The sequence below is a fragment of the Choloepus didactylus genome, chromosome 4, assembly GCF_015220235.1.
Source record: "Choloepus didactylus isolate mChoDid1 chromosome 4, mChoDid1.pri, whole genome shotgun sequence".
In the NCBI taxonomy this organism is placed as follows: domain Eukaryota; kingdom Metazoa; phylum Chordata; class Mammalia; order Pilosa; family Megalonychidae; genus Choloepus; species Choloepus didactylus.
Window position 1 is genome coordinate 147,261,824 of NC_051310.1, and position 16,583 is coordinate 147,278,406.

The 16,583-nt window shown below is 39.3% G+C and overlaps 1 protein-coding gene across 4 annotated transcripts in view; it reads left to right on the plus strand.

The window, feature by feature from the left end:
- Window positions 1-1,110: 1,110 nt before the first annotated feature.
- Window positions 1,111-16,583, plus strand: part of SCG5 (secretogranin V) — a 90,297-nt gene continuing 74,824 nt past the window's right edge. For 2 of the 4 annotated variants that reach the window (XM_037834369.1, XM_037834368.1), the window contains exons 1-2: window positions 1,111-1,262; window positions 2,886-3,118. In XM_037834369.1, coding sequence (XP_037690297.1) covers window positions 2,893-3,118 — 226 coding nt within the window. In that variant the 5' untranslated portion in view covers window positions 1,111-1,262; window positions 2,886-2,892. The remainder of the gene's footprint in view (window positions 1,263-2,885; window positions 3,119-16,583) is intronic. The other 2 variants (XM_037834366.1, XM_037834367.1) reach the window with 1 other exon arrangement.

Consider the following 16,583-nt stretch of genomic DNA (forward strand, 5'->3'; position numbering starts at 1 on the left):
TTTGTAATAACTCCATTTTTTTAAGTACAAAATGAAGGTAACAGTAAGTTATGCTAAAGTAAAATTCAGAATTGAAAAAAATCTCAGTATGTGTGAATAGTAAATATTAAGCCCCAGCTTGGTCTTTTGAGTCCAGAGCCAATACATAGTATTAGTCCTGATGGTTTAGCATGCATTGAAACAAACAAAAAACGGAAGAATATCCATGGAAGAAAAAGCTCTAGGAAGGAGGCTTGGCTTCAAGCAGAAAGGCTGTGTGTCCCATGAGTGAATGTTGCAAGCCCCTATTCTTGCATACAATTGCTGTAGACCTTAACAATGGGCTAAGGTAAAGAGATCTCGATTCTGACCTTTTCAAGTTATTTGGTTATCCTCAGACCCCCAGGTACTTGACTCATCCCTGGTCCTTGAATAAAGAAATTTAGAGTACTATATTTACTATATTATATTGTATGGCTTTACAATTTAATTTTACTATTTGAACAAATTTCAAATGTTCAAGATCGCACACAGTAGGTACTCTATAAGCCTTTATTAATTTAACAGAAAATCCTGGGTCTACCTGGATATATTTATGCACTGTGCTGGTAGTCATGAGCGCCATTGGCATGGCTTCTCTTTAGGCCAAAGTTGGAATTTTACTTAGATGGTTTAAATATAACACTCAGGGCTAATAGGCCTCGAGGTTTTCAAGTGTTCCTTGGTGTATCACTTAACAGAAGTTTCTAGTATCCTGTATTAAATATTTCCATAGAATTCCTGCTCAATGAAAGGGGTCCTGAAAGCAATATATGCCTTATCGTTGCCACCATTGGAAGTTCTTAAGACCTCTTCATCTCTTGTCTGCAACCCTTGCCACTGTCTCTTACCTCTTCAAAAGACTTCTTTAAGCTGTTTCAGGGGGTGGAAAAATTGAAGGTGTGCTGCAGGAGACGGGACAGACGTGGAGATCTGGCATAGTCTGTTTAGATAATTGCTTGAGAAAGGAGGTGAATTACCTCCATGAGGGTCGATGGAGGAAGAGGGTTGACAATCAAGACGTTTGTGGGCAGAATGTGTGGAGTGAGGCGCTGTGTGACTGTTAAGAGGCACACGTATCCCGGGATGCGGTTGGTGGAGACTTGGCTAGGCGGCCTCCACCTGCTGGAGACGGGGCCGGGGCGGAGTTAAGATGCGGAGGGAGGTGACGCAGGAGCCGCTGGGCGCCGGATCCCACCCTGCTGCAGGCCCAGACCGCGGCAGGCTCCTCAGGCTGCCAGTAGGTGAGTACCGCGCTGATGCCCGCTCGGCCTCTTGCCTCGGAATCCAGACATGCGGGTCCTTTTGGGGCTCGAGGTTGGGGGAGGGCGTCCTGCTGAAATGCTCGAGCTGGAGGCTGGAGTCAGACGAAGATGGATGGGGAAATTAGGGGGATCGGCTATAAATAAAGGGAAAGCAGTACCAGTACCAAGTAGAGGAGATTGGGTAGCTCATCAAATCAGAATGGTGTAGGCTCGAAGTGGAAATGAAACAGGCTGACTTACTGCACTCAGAGCAGACAAGGGAAAGATGGAGATGGATGGAGAGGCTGTTGTCTGCCTCCGGCTTTTTCCGTCAGAATTGCAGGCTTTGCTAATGCAACCAAGAGCTGTTGTCAGCTCTTTGGGGAGCAAGATTTCAGATTTGGGGTGGCTAGAAAAAGGCTTCCCTTTACAGAAGAAGAAATTGGGAATACCAATTTCAGTTTCAGGAAAGAAAACATACCGATTTTCTCCTCAACCCCTCCCCTCCAAAGAAGGGGGTGTCAAAGGGAGGGTTTGCAGGGCTGCTGCCTGAAACATCCATCCTAAACAGGTTAGGCAGCTGCAAAGGGAAGCTGTGTGAACAATTTGTTCCCTTGTTCTGCAGGCATATCTATAGAAGAAATTTAGGACAGTTGACTCCTGAGACTAGTTTTCTTCTCTCACCTGCTCTGCCTTGCCTGTCATCACCACCCCCCTCCCCAAATTCTAACATCCAGAACTGTAAAGAGAAACAGGTCAACCTAAGGTGATATTGCCAACATAATAATAGCAACAATAATAAGGGGCTCACTCAGTGTCTGACATTGTTCATAATCTTCTTACGTGTATTTGCACACTTATCTTCACAATGAGGTAGATGCTCTTATTATCTTTTTTGCAGAAGAGGAAACTGAGGCACTTGCCCAAGACCACTCAGCTAGTATGTGGCAGAGCAAGCACACCTATCTCCCCTACCAGGTTGCAGGGGTGGGCCTGTGCTGTGTGCATTTTCATTCCTCTCAAGATCTCAAACATATAACAGATGTTTGATAAGTTAAAATGTTCCCTTCTACCACTCTCTAACCTTTCTGTACCCCTTTACCATTTATGTTTTATAAATGGTAAAGAGGCACATTATAAGACAAATGTTTTATAAATGGTAAAGAATGGTTACAAAACTGATTTCTGTTAGTCTTTTCTCCCCTGAGACTGGGAAAACTCCAGATGTCACTCCCCCGTCTCTCAAAATTGAAGCAACATGTGTTCTTTTTTGTTAGGAAGAGAGGAGGAGAGTGTTGTGGTTAGGGTTAGAGGTATTGCAGGGCTTTCAGGAAGATGCAAGAAAGATAAAAAAGAGAACAGCCATTCCAGCCCAGCCTTCCCAAGAGTGCAGGTACAGAGAGAATTGGATATCTTGGGCTGTCTTGTTTCTTTAATACCTTACCACAGCAGATGTCCTGCCTGGAGGAGACATATAAGACAAAAGCAGACCTCTAAGTTTTTCTTCATTGCAGTCCCTTTTTGGATGGTCCTTGAACCACTCCCCACAGTGGTGGCATAATTGCGTCATCACAATTCTAACTGTGGCCAGTTGATGATATATGTTTGGTCTTTTTTCTGCAGGTTAAAAATGGTCTCTGGGATGGCCTCTGCCATGCTCTGTGGCCTGGTGTTTTGGTTGGCATTTGGATGGACTTCAACATCTGCTTATAGCCCTCGGAGTTCTGACAGGGTCTCAGAAACAGACATCCAGAGGCTACTCCATGGTGTTATGGAGCAGTTGGGCATTGCCAGGCCACGAGTAGAATATCCAGCTCACCAGGCCATGAATCTTGTGGGCCCACAGAACATCGAAGGTATTTACTGAGTTCTGCCAGTTTGACGTTTCCATTATCATTTAAAGTAGTTAATACTTTTTTATACTTCCTTTTTTGGGGGGAAAATATACATAACCAAACCATTTCAGCCATTTTAAGTGTACAATTCAGTGACATTGAGTGTATTGACAATGTTGTATAATCTTCACCTCTATTTCCAGAACATTTTCATCATCCCAAACAGAAACTCTGTACCCATTAAGCACTAACTCCCAATTCCCCCTTCTCCCAGCCCCAGCTAGATACCTAACCATTCTAGTTATCTAGGATAGTTAATACCTTTTTAAAAGACTACATTGTCTTGTCTCTATATTTTCCCTTTCTTCTTTTTCTATACAGTGTATACAAATACACCCACATGAGAATATAAGTCCTATGAGGGCAGGGACCTTATCTGTCTAATTCACAGTTGTAGCCCCAGCACCTAGCACCAAGTCTAGTACACAGTTCATCCTCAAATGATATTTGTGGAGTGAATGATGGAGGAATTAGTACTGTCCCTAAAGAAAGATAGGAACCCAGGCCCCAATTGTGTCCCCTGGCCACTGCCAGCCTCTACCTGTTAAAGATCCTCAAAATGTAGGACCTACAGGATCTGATTTGATTCTTAGGAATGACTCCAGATACACTCAAGAGGAGCCAGAATAGGTACATTAAGGTTTTTAACTATGCCAAAATTTTAGAAAATAATTTAAAATATAATAGATGTTAATATGTTAAATTGTTTTATGGTGGCAAGACCATTTTTCTCCCCAATATTCTAAGTTTCTGACAATGTGGTTATAATAGTTTCATTAGAAAACAGTACCTTGTTGTTGTTGAATGATTTATTGATAAAGAGAAACCGAATCCAGCTTCTGTGAGCCTTATTTCTATGCCTTGCTTTGTACCCTCTCTGATTAGGAATGATCTCCTGCACTGAGGTGGAGCCCTAAAGCAGTAGCATGATTAATATAGGTTCAATGCAAGGGAGAATTTCTTTACAGTTCATATGTTTGCCCATGGGAGTGGGTTCTAAGGAAAAATGTGAATTCTCTTCCGGAGTTTCCTCAAAACACACACCCAGCTAAATGCCATTCCCTGTGTGTTGATTATGCATAATTTTGCTAGAGTCTGATCTCCTAAAATTGTTACCTGCCCTGGGGTCCTGTGAATGCCATGGGTATTGTTGATATATGTTTCACACTTCTGTTTTGTTACCCAGCTTTTTAAGCCACTGAATAAAACTAACTGTAGGATTGTTTTGTGTTCAGGTTGACATTTAATTTCAGGAGTGGATTCAAAGAGATGATTTGAATTAGCAAGCATGCAAACTTAGCATAGGGCTTGAATCATCACATCAGAGAGGGCTTCACTGCTACCTCTTTGAGGGGAGAACCTAAGTCCTTCCCAGCACCTGCTACCTGTTACTTCAAGCATACGTATCCATTTCAGGCCAGCTCTTTCGATACAGTGAACATCTGCCCTTTTAACGCAGGAAGTGCTTGGTTAGTCACACAAGCTGTTGTCATGGAGAAGGCTTTCGGAGTTTCCCTTAGTACCTGGAGGCATAATCATCTGCTCTGGAAAAGAAACAGCAACTCTCTGGATGTCAGAAGCCTGTGTATTAAAAGCCTCATTTGATTCACTCAGTATCCAACTGTTCAGCACCCAGTTTATGCCAGGCACTGTGAGGAGAAAGGGCAGTTCTGCCCTGAAAGATTCATTGTCCGGGTGGAGGTAGGCATATAAAAAACTTATTACTATAGATCGTGGCAAGTCTTTGGTAGATGTAAAAATGAGCTGCTGCCAAGGTGGCAAGGAATAGGAGTAATTTATTCTGCTTGGGGGTGGATGAGGATTGCTATAAGAAAATGCTACTTTGAAGAAGCAACATTTCACCTAGGTTTTGAAGATTGATTAGAAATTCATGAGGGACAGCCAGGCATTCTAGGGAACAGCAAGAGAAAGGCATGGAGGATTGAAAGAACAAGGATTAGGACAAGCCAGAGTTAAAAACTCTATTTCTGTTAATACCCTCGGGGTAATATGAGGTCATAGCAATTTTAGGACTCCTTTTTGTAAGGGATGAACACTGGCTTATATTCTGGTTTTCTATTGCTCTGAAAAAAATCAGCACGAACTTAGCAGCTTAAAACCATACCTGTTTATTATCTCACAGTTTCATGGGTCAGCGAGTCCCAGGACAGATTAGCTGGGTTCTCTGCTCAGTCTCTCACCAGGCTGAAATCAAACTGCAACCTCAGCTGAAGCTGCGGGGCTTCTTCCAAGCCCTTTTGCTTGATGACTGTCAGCAATGGAAACTTACTTCTACAAAGCCAGAGGGAGAATATCCCTTCAGTCTGCTAAGATGGTGTCTCAAATAATCATAGGAGTGACTATCCTATCACCTTTGTCGTGTATCAAGGGAGTGATATCCCATTATATTCACAGGTCCCACCCATATTCAAAAGAAAAGGATTATGGAGGGTTTATACACTAGCAGGTAGGAATCCTGGGGTCATAGAATTCTTCCTACTACATCTTGAACGCAAGCTAACACAGAGAAAATACTCCAAGTACACTGGGAAGAAAAATAAGAAGTCTGGAATTTTCCCAGTCCAGAACCTTGACATTTAACTTGTTGGGTCATCTGATACATACTCATGTGAGTATAATATGGTGTCAGTTTATTCATGTTTGCACTGTCCATGTCAGATATTCACACATGCTAATTCCTGGACATTTATGCAAATAAACCCCTTCTTTTTATTATAAAATCCAAGTTAGAAAATTATGTTCCAATTTTTATAGAAAAATACACATAGTACATGTATTTCGGTGTAAACTTTAATCAAATTGAGCCTGGCAAGTATGAGCTCAGACTTGATTCTCAAAGATACCTGGATATGAATGCCGGCTCCATTGTTTATTAGTGGTGTGACCTTGAGCAAGTTATTTAACTTCTCTAAACTTCCATTTACTTTGAGGGTAGGATTTAAATTTATTCACCTGGAAGTAGGTAACATTCCAGTCTAGAGAAGCAAAGCTAAACTTTCAGCATGTATGACTACACTATGGTGAAATCATTTCTAAATGAATCATCATCATCATCACTGTGGATGAGAATTCCTGGACTCTTCAGTTCCTTTATTGCTATAATCCCAGCTCTAACACATGGTATATAAAAGACAATAAATTATCTTTATTATTTGTCTAATCTTGTTCAGTTAATTGTTTGAGCCACAGATTTTATTAATCCCATTATTGAATGTATGTTAGCACTCAAAAATAGGATTATAAATTAGCCTCTTAGTATTTGATATATCATTAGTATAAACTGCCTTGAGGTATTACTGAGGTCACATATCTCATTAAAAAAGAATTCCTTCCTTTGATCCTACATCACTTCTAGTTACTCTACTATTTTTCTGCTCCCCTTCACAGCAACCATTCTACACATGCTGATTGTTCTTTCTCAACTCATATTCTCTCCTAGTCATTGTAGTCAACTGTTCCCATCACTCATTCCTCACCTCAGTAAATATTTAGTGAGTGCCAAGCACCACTTTAGATACTGTGGAACTAAACATGAACCTCAAAGAGTGGCAGGGCAGACGGGATATAGTCCTGAAATAAACAAATAAGGAAAGCATATACATCAGGTGGTTACAAATGGTATAAAAAAATAAAGCAGGGAAGGGAGCTAGAAAAACAACTTAAAATAGGGGTTGGGGACTGAAAGAGTTGTTAGAGTAAGTTGTGTGATATATGGAGAAAGACCATTTCAGGAAGAAGGAACAGCAAGTGCCAAAGTCATAAGATGGGAGCTGATTGAAGAAGAGCCAGGAGGCTAGTGTAGCTGAAGCCAAAGACTCAAAAGTGGTAGGAAATGAGATTGGGGTAATGGTCAGAAGGAGAGGCAGAATGTTGGGTGTATGAGGTCAGACCATGCAGGGTCTTATAGGCCTATCAGATCTTTGGCTTTTCCTCAGAGTGATACCTGAAGCCATTAGAGGGTTTGGACAGAATGACATGGTCAGCCTACATTTTGAAAGGATCTAACTGCTGTGTTGAAAATATACCTGTAGGGAGGGAGAGGTGGAATTGGGGAGATTAGTTAGGGGACTCTTATTATAATCCAAGTGAGAGATGTACCAGCATGAAAGCTATGGAAGTGATGAGCAATAATCAAATTATGGATATATTTTGAAGTTAGAGCCAACAAGATTGGCTGGTGGGTTAGAGGTAGGAGTTTAAAGAAAGAGAGGAGTCAAGGGTGACACCAAGATTTTTGGTCTGACGAACTGGTAGAATGTAATTACCTTTCCAGAGGCAAGGGAAATGGCAAGAGGAGCAGGTTTTCAGGGGAAGAAGAGAAGTTCGATTTTGCACATGTTAATTTTGAGATGCGTTTTAGATAGTTCTTGTCAAGTCCAACAACTTCGAAGCCAAATTCATCTATACCCTCTGCCTTCAACCTGCTCACCTTCTTGGGACACTCAGCACACTTGACCATTCCCTTCTTAAAACCCTTTTCTTTCTTGGTTTTGGTGCCAAGATGTCAATATATGACAGGATGGCACACTTGCTTTCCTCTTTTCCCTTTTCCCTTTGACCATTTCTTTTCAGTTTCATTTGCAGGTTTCTCCTTCTCTTCTAATGCAGTCTTTCACTGATAAGTCCTCCGGGGCTCAGTATTGAATCTACTTCTCTTATTCTTCTAAATTTTCTGCCTTGATGATCTTATTCATTCCCTTGACTCTAAATACCATCTCTTTGCTGATGTCTTCAATTTGTATTTTCAGCCCAAACTTCTTTCTTGTATAGCCACTGGTTTGCATGAATCTCCAAAGTACCATGTCTCAATCCTGATTTCTCCACCCACCACCTTCCCCCACCTATTTATATCATCCTTTTTTTTTTTCTCCAAGCCCTTTAATATTCACTTAAACAGTTGAGGCACAAGCAATAATAAACTGCATTTTTTTATGTTACAAGAAAAAAAAATGTGTATGATAGCTGTATGATATGCCAATTTTCTCAAAATCTCTTCTGCAATAACATTTCATTAACACTGGTCCATAGGTGAGGTCACAAAGGCAGGAAGGTGGTAAAAATATCAAATTTGCTGAGGGATTAGAAGAATCAAATATTTACTGACTGCATACTAGGCATACTGTAATAAGTTTTACATGCTTTACCTAAGTTAAACGTGAACATAAGTTCTAATTATCTATTAATAGAAAAACAATGCTACTGTCAGGTAAGCCTATATTTTAAATGCTTTCACTTTAAATACAAACTATAGAACCTTTGTATTTAACAAAGATCTTTCCCAAAGAAATGTGTCAATGCACCCTAATACATGTTTTGCATTTCCAAAGATTTTATAATAGCGTGCAACGTTAGCACATGGTAACATTATCTGTTTTACTCTACTTAAATCTTGAGTTGTTTTATTCCCACCTACTGGGTACCATTTGGCTAATATCACAATTCCCCGGTTTCATCACCACCAGTACAACTTTAGGTAGGAGACATTGTGTTCAGTGAGGGGTAAAAAAAGCATTTTATATATATATATATACACACACACACATATAGTACTTTCAAAAGTGGGACCTAATCTTAAAGTACCAAAGCTGATTAAGCCAAAATATACTTGGCTTAATCAGCTCTAAAGTGAGGCTATCATAGACTTTTCAAAAAGGCTTAAATCAAAGTGGATTATTTTCCAGAATGCCAAGTGATAACCCAGCTTGTACTGCACTACAATTTTCAAGGACATATATAGTTGGCTTTCTACCCTCCCAAAATCTAAATTGACCCCTACTCTTCTGGTCAATTCTTAGTTTTTCTGGGCTCATTCTTTTCTTGCCAAGCTGTCTGCTCCTTGCTCTTTTTTCCACCTATATTCTCCCTCTATCCGCCCCACATACTGCCTCAATCTTTATCCGGACTATTGCAAGAGAGAAGCTTGTTTCTTAGTTACATGGTCAATTATTAACCAATTGCCACTACAGTGCTTTGAATTTCAGAGCCTATTTGTAAAAGCTGACCGTCATGTTTCTACTGGTCATCCCCCCAAAAAATACACCAAGTGTTATGATAATAATAATAAAAGTACACTGTTCACAAATCTAGAAGGTACCTGGAGGAAGAGTCCTTATGTATCATTCTTTTTTTTTTATTTTGAAATAATTTCAAACATATAGGACAGTTGCAAATACAGCACAAACTCCATACAGAGATCTCCAACACCCCCCACCCCCAGATATCCATATCTACCAATTTTATATTTTGCTACCTTTGCAGTACCTTTGTTTGTCTTTCCTTCCTTCCTTCCTCTCTCCCTCCCTCCCCCCTTTCTTTTAACTGTATCTATTATCTTTCTATCAATTATCTATCTATCCATTTATCATCTTGAGAGCAGGTTGCATATATCATACTCCTTGAACTCATAACACTTCCATGTATATTTCCTACGAACAAGGATATTCACTTATGTCATTAACTTAAAATTAACTGCAGTTAATTCAAGAAAATTAATATGGATATAAAGCTTAAATACTATATTCCAGTTTTTCCTTATGCCCCCTTTGAGCTTTTCTCCTCCATTCTTAGATCCACTCCAGTATCATATATTGCATTGATTGTCATTAACTCTTGATTAACTTTTTTTTAAATTAACTATACAAAAAAAATTTTTTTAAAAAGATATACAATAAAAAAACATTTCAAACACACCATAACAAGGGAGTAAGAAAAAGACAACTAACCTAAAATAACTACTTTACTTCCAACATGTCCCTACTCTACCCCAAGAAAATAACCTAATATAGCAACATTTCTGTGAACTTGTTCGTACCATACCCATCAGAAGTTAACAAACCATAGTCATTCCTGGGCATTCCCAGAATGTTAAATTTACCCACGATAGCTTATCTGTTCTTATTGGGTTATCGTTCCCCCTTCATTAATTGCTCTCTATTGCTAGTTCCCCTACATTTACATTATAAACCATTTATTTTAGGAGTGTGTTGTTTAACCTCCAGGTGTTTGTGAATTTTCTAAATCTCTGATGGTTATTGACTTCTAATTGTATTCCATTGTGGTCAGAGAATGTACTTTGAATAATTTCAATTTTTTTATATTTATTGAGGCTTGTTTTATTTCCCAGCATAGGGTCTATTCTGGAGAAAGTTCCGTGGTCACTAGAGAAGAATGTGTATCCTGGTGATTTGGGATGTGATGTTCTATATATGTCTGTTAAATCAAATTCATTTATCAGATTGTTTAGGTTTTCAGTTTCCTTATTGGTCTTCTGTCTGGTGGATCCATCTATAGGAGAGAGTGATGTGTTGAAGTCTCCCACAATATTGTGGAAACATGCATTGCATCCTTTATTTTTGCCAGTGTTTGTCTCATGTATTTTGTGGCACCATGATTGGGTGCATAAAAATTTATGATTGTTATTTCTTCTTGTTGAATTTCCCCTTTTATTAGTATGTAGTGGCCTTCTTTGTCTCTCCTAACATCCTTGCATTTAAAGTCTATTTTATCTGAGATTAATATTGCTACTCCTGCTTTCTTTTGGCTGTAGCTTGCATGAAATATTTTTTCCATCCTTTCACTTTCAATTTCTTTGTGTCCCTGTGTCTGAGATGAGTCTCTTGTATACAGCATATTGATGGTTCATATTTTTTGATCCATTCTGCCAATCTATATCGTTTTATTGAGGAGTTTAATCCATTTACATTCAGTGTTATTACTGTGAAAGCATTTCTTGAATCAGCCATCTTATCCTTTGGTTTATGTTTGTCAGATACATTTTTTCCCTCTCTCTCTTAATGTCCTTTAATGCAGCAGTATTGAATCTCTTTAGAACCTTTCTATCTCTCTCTCTCCTTTCTTTGTTTCTCTATCAGTAGGGCTCTCTTTAGTATCTGAAGTAGGGTAGGACTTTTATTAGCAAAATCTCAGCATTTGTTTGTCTGTGAAAAATTTAAGCTCTCCCTCAGATTTGAAGGAAAGCTTTGCTGTATAAAGTATTCTTGGTTGGAAATTTGTCTCTCAGAATTTTAAATATGTCATGCCACTGCCTTCTTGCCTCCATGGTGGCCGCTGAGTAGTCATTACTTAGTCTTATGTTGTTTCCTTTGTATGTGGTGAATTGCTTTTCTCTTGCTGCTTTCAGAACTTGCTCCTTCTCTTCAGTATTTGACAGTCTGATCAGAATGTTTTGGAGTGGGTTTTTTGGATTTATTCTATTTGGAGTTTGCTGGGCATTTATGCTTTGTGATTTATATTGTTTAGAAGGTTTGGGAAGTTTCACCAACAATTTCTTTGAATACTCTTTGTATACCTTTACCCTTCTCTTCCCCTTTTGGGACACCAATGAGTCTTATATTTGGATGTTTTATTTTATCTATCATATCCCTGAGGTCCATTTTGATGTTTTTGATTTTTTTCCCCATTCTTTATTTTGTTCTTTCATTTTCCATTCTGTGGTCCTCGAGGTCACTGATTTGTTGTTCAGCTTCCACTAGTCTTGTACTATGAGTATCCAGAATCTTTTTAATTTGGTCAACAGTTTCTTTTATTTCCGTAAGATCATCTATTTTTTTATTTACTCTTGCAATTTCTTCTTTATGCTCTTCTAGGGTCTTCTTCATGTCCTTTATATCCTGTGCCATGCTCTCATTGTTTGTCTTTAGTTCTTTGATTAATTACTCCAAGTACTGTGTCTCCTCTCATCTTTTGATTTGGGTGTTTGGGTTTGGGTTATCCATATCGTCTGTTTTTATCATATGCTTTAAAATTTTCTGTTGTTTTTGGCTTCTTGACATTTGCTTTACTTGATAGGGTCCTTTTAGGATATGTAGGATTATTCAGTGATGAATCTCTAATTTGTCAGATGTACAGCTTGGTGGCATACACTTTCTCTACCTAACCAGCAGGTGGCATCCGCGAGTCACCTATTCCCCTCAAGTCAGTTCTCCCCAACTTTGTCATTGTGGTGTGTGGGGGTCTGATTTTTGTGGAGTCCAATTGATGCACCAAGTTTGGGTGTGTTGTTGGTGCTGTCCGCCCTGAATGTGAGGTGTGTGTCTGAGTGGTTAGGGAGGGAGGGCAGCTTTAATAATCAAACCTCACAGGTGTTCCTGGAGATTTAAGGCTGTTGCAAGAGTCTAAACCTTCATTTCAGTCTCGTCACAGATTGTCTCTGCCATTGACCCACAAGTCTTTGGTATTGCCGTATGGTCCCTGGGATTTCCAAGTGGGTCCCTCTTCCAAGCCATGCCCTTCTAGGGCCTCTGCTGAGGGAAGGTTGTGCTATGTCACAAGTGCACGCCATCCCTCAAGGGAAGTTCTGGGCCACCAGGTCTTGTAGGTGCATTCCCAGCCTGCTGTAAGGATGGCTGTATGGGGCATGTTAATTTCCCTCTTTAAGTACAGCTCTGCCTTCCCAGCTCTGGGACAGTTAGCCGTGGGTGCACGAAAGGCTATTGTCCATGCCTGATATAGTGGTGTGTGCGTGTGCTGCTGGAAACACCCCCTGTCACACTGGGTTTCTTGGCGCGGCTCTGAGCTGTGGCCCCGAGCAGGAAGATGGCTGCAAGGGGTGTGGTTTTTTCCCCTTTTGGCTAATCTCTGCCTTCCTTGCTCTGAGACAATTAGCAGTGGGTGCGCAAAAGGCTGTCTTCTATGCCAGATATTGAGGCGTTCGCACAGCCTGTTCCTGCCCCGCTTTACTGTGCAGTTCTCGCTGCCGTTAAGTGCAGCCGCTTTGGGTTTTTTTTAAAAAAGAGCTAGTCCCCCTCCAAATGCCAACCCCCGGTTCCCCACACTGCAGCATGGCTGCCAGATATTCAGCTGCTTACTCACTCATTTCAGAACACAGACTCCTGATTTCACCAAGCACACGGTCCCTGTGGATTTAGCTGCTGCATCGCTAGAACTGGTGTTCTGGGTCACTTTCTGGCTTTTTATCTAGTATTTTTCACAGGGGTGTTTTTTTGCCCTGTCTCTCCTAGCTGCCATCTTAGGTTCTCCCATTCTTTTTTATTTCAATGACTGGTATCCCCCCTTAGCCATATATGCAAGCCAATACTCCTAGGAGTTATCCTTGATTTTATTCATCACATGTCATACCCAAATTATGAGCAGTCTATTTCATTTCCAGTTCCAAAATATACCTGTAATTTGCCTGTCTTCTCTATCTATCCCTGGTCTGAGATATCCATTGTGTCTGGTGTGGCTTTCTGAAATTGTCTCTTATATGGTCTTCCTTATTCTACTCTTGGTCCCTTCCAAATTGTTCTCCAGAGGGAAGCTAGAGTTAAACTTGTAAAAATAAAAGTTTTAAATCAGATCATATCACTCCCTCTCCAACCCCCATTAAAATCAATCAGTGGCTATCCACTGCACCTTGAATAAAAACAACACTTTTTGTCGTAACTTACAATGATTCACATGAGCTAGTGTTGTGTTTCCTGCAGTGCTTCCCCTCTCTTACTTTGCTCCAACCACTCTGGCCTCCCGTTAGTTCTATAGTCACTCCAGTGTCTTCCCACCTTAAGGCTTTCATGCAGATTGCTCCCCCCACTCTTTGTCTACCTGTATCTTTCTTATATTTAGGTGTCCATTTCAAAGTCACCTTTTTAGAGAGGCTTGCCATGACTGCTCTGCAGAGCCTCCCCTTCTCTGTCACAGTGTCTTTTTACCCCCAATTACTGTGCTTTTCAATTTTTTTATTGTGGTAATATATATAACAGAAACTTTCCATTTTAACCATTTTTTAAGTGTACAATTCAATAGGCTAATTATCTTTACAAAGTTGTGCTACCATCACTACCATCCATCATTACCAAAACTTTTTCATTACCCCAAACAGGAACTCTGTACCTATTAAGCAATAACTTTCCATCTCTCCCCAAACCCCCTCCAGACCCTGATAACTTCTAATCTAGTTTGTCTTTATGGATTTGCTTATTCTAGATGTTTCATATAAATGGAATCATACAGTATTTGTCCTTGTATGTCTGGCTTATGTCACTTAGCATAATGTTTTCAAGGTTCATCCATGTTGTAGTATATATGAGAATGTCATTCCTTTTCATGGCTGAGTAATATTCCATTATATGAATATATTACATTTTGTTTATTCATCTGTTGGTAGACACCTGGGTAGTTTGTACCTTTTAGCTATTGTGAATAATGCTGTTATGAACATTGGAGTATGAGTATCTGTTTGACTTCCTGCCTTCAATTTTTTGAGGTATATACCTAAGAGTGGCATTGTTGGGTCATATGGTAATTCTATGTGTAATTTTTTGAGGAACAATTGGTTTTCCACAGTGGCTGTACAATTTTATATTCCCACCAGCACTGAATGAGAGTTCTAATTTCTCCACAACCTCACCAACACTTGTTATTTTCCTACTTTTTAGTAATAGCCACCCTAGTGTATCTGAAGTGGTATTTCATTATGGTTTTGCTTTTCATTTCCCTAATGGCTAATAATGTCAGGAGTCTTTCATGTGCTTATTGGCCATTTGTATTTCTTCATTGGAGAAATAATCTATTCAAGCCTATGGCCCATTTTGTTTGTTTGTTTGTTTTTAATTCAGTTTTATTGAGATATATTCAGATACCATACAGTCATCAATGGTGTACAATAAACTGTTCACAGTACCATCATATAGTTGTGTTCATCACCCCAATCTATTTTTGAACATTTTCCTTATACCTGAAAGAATCGGAATCAGAATAAAAAATAAAAATAAAAAAGAACACCCAAACCATCCCCCCATCCCCCCCTATTTTTCATTTATTTTTTGTCTCCATTTATCTACTCATCTATCCGTACAGTGGATAAAGGGAGTGTGATCCAGAAGGTTTTCATGATTACACTGTCACTCCTTGTAATCTACATTGTTATACAATTGTCTTCAAGAGTCAAGGCTACTGGGTTGGAGTTTGGTAGTTTTGGGTATTTACTTCTAGCTATTCGAATACATTAAAACCTAAAAAGTGTTATCTATATAGTGACCTCTCAACTCCATTTGAAATCCCTCAGCCACTGAAGCTTTATTTTGTTTCATTTCGCATCCCCCTTTTGGTCGAGAAGATGTTCTCAATCCCATGATGCTGGGTCAAGATTCATCCCCAGGAGTCATATCCTTCATTGCCAGGGAGATTTATACCTCTGGAAGTCAGGTCTCATGTACGGGGGAGGGCAGTAAGATCACCTGCAAAGGTGGCTTAGTTAGAGAGAGCAGGCTATGGCCCATTTTTTTAAAAAATTCAATTTTATTGAGATATATTCACATGCCATGCCGTCATACAAAGCATACATTCAGTTGTTCACAGTACCATTATATAGTTGTGCATTCATCACCAAAATTAATTTTTGAACATTTTCTTTACCATCCACACAAAAATAATAAGAATAAAAATTAAAGTGAAAAAGAGCAATTAAAGTAAAAAAGAACACTGGGTACCTTTTTTTGTTTGTTTGTTTTGCCCCCATTTTTCTACTCATCCATCCACACATTGGACAAAGGGGAGTGTGGTGCATATGGCTTTCCCAATCACATCGTCATCCCTCATAAGCTACATTTTTTTTTAATTAAGATGGTTCAGATATCATATAACTCTCCAAAGATCCAAAGTGTACAATCAATTGCCCACAGCACCACCATACAGCTGTGCATCAATCAACACAATTAATTTTTTTTTAATTTTTAGAACATTTTCACTATTCCAGAAAAGAAATAAAGACAAAAAAAAAGGAAACTCAGATCCTCCCATACCCCTAACTATGCCCCCCTCCATTAAAGATTCATAGTTTTGGTGTAGTACATTTGTAACTGTTGATGAAAGAATGTTAAAATACTACTAACTGTAGTATATAGTTTGCAATAGGTATATATTTTTTCCCTATATGCCTCTCTATTATTAACATCTAGTTGTAGTGACATACATTTGTTCTAGTTCGTGAGAGAGATTTCTAATATTTGTATAGTTAATCATAGACATTGTCCACCACAAGAGTCACTGTTTTATACATTCCTGTCTTTTAATCTCCAACTTTCCTTCTGGTGACATGCATGACTCTGAGCTTACCATTTCCACCACTTTCATACACCTTTCAGCACTGTTAGTTATTCTCATAATATGCTACCATCACCCCTGACCATTTCCAAACATTTACGTTCACCCTATTTGAACATTCCATAAGCAACTGCTCCCCATTCTTTAGCCTCATTTCTACATCCTAGTAACTTTTATTTCATGTCTATGAGTTTACATATTATAATTAGTTCATATCAGTGAGACCCTGCAATATTTGCCTTTATGTATCTGTCTTATTTCACTCAATTTAGTGCCCTCAAGATTTCTTCATCAACCCATTTCTTTTAAGATGGTTTTGTTCACACACTATATATTCCGTCCT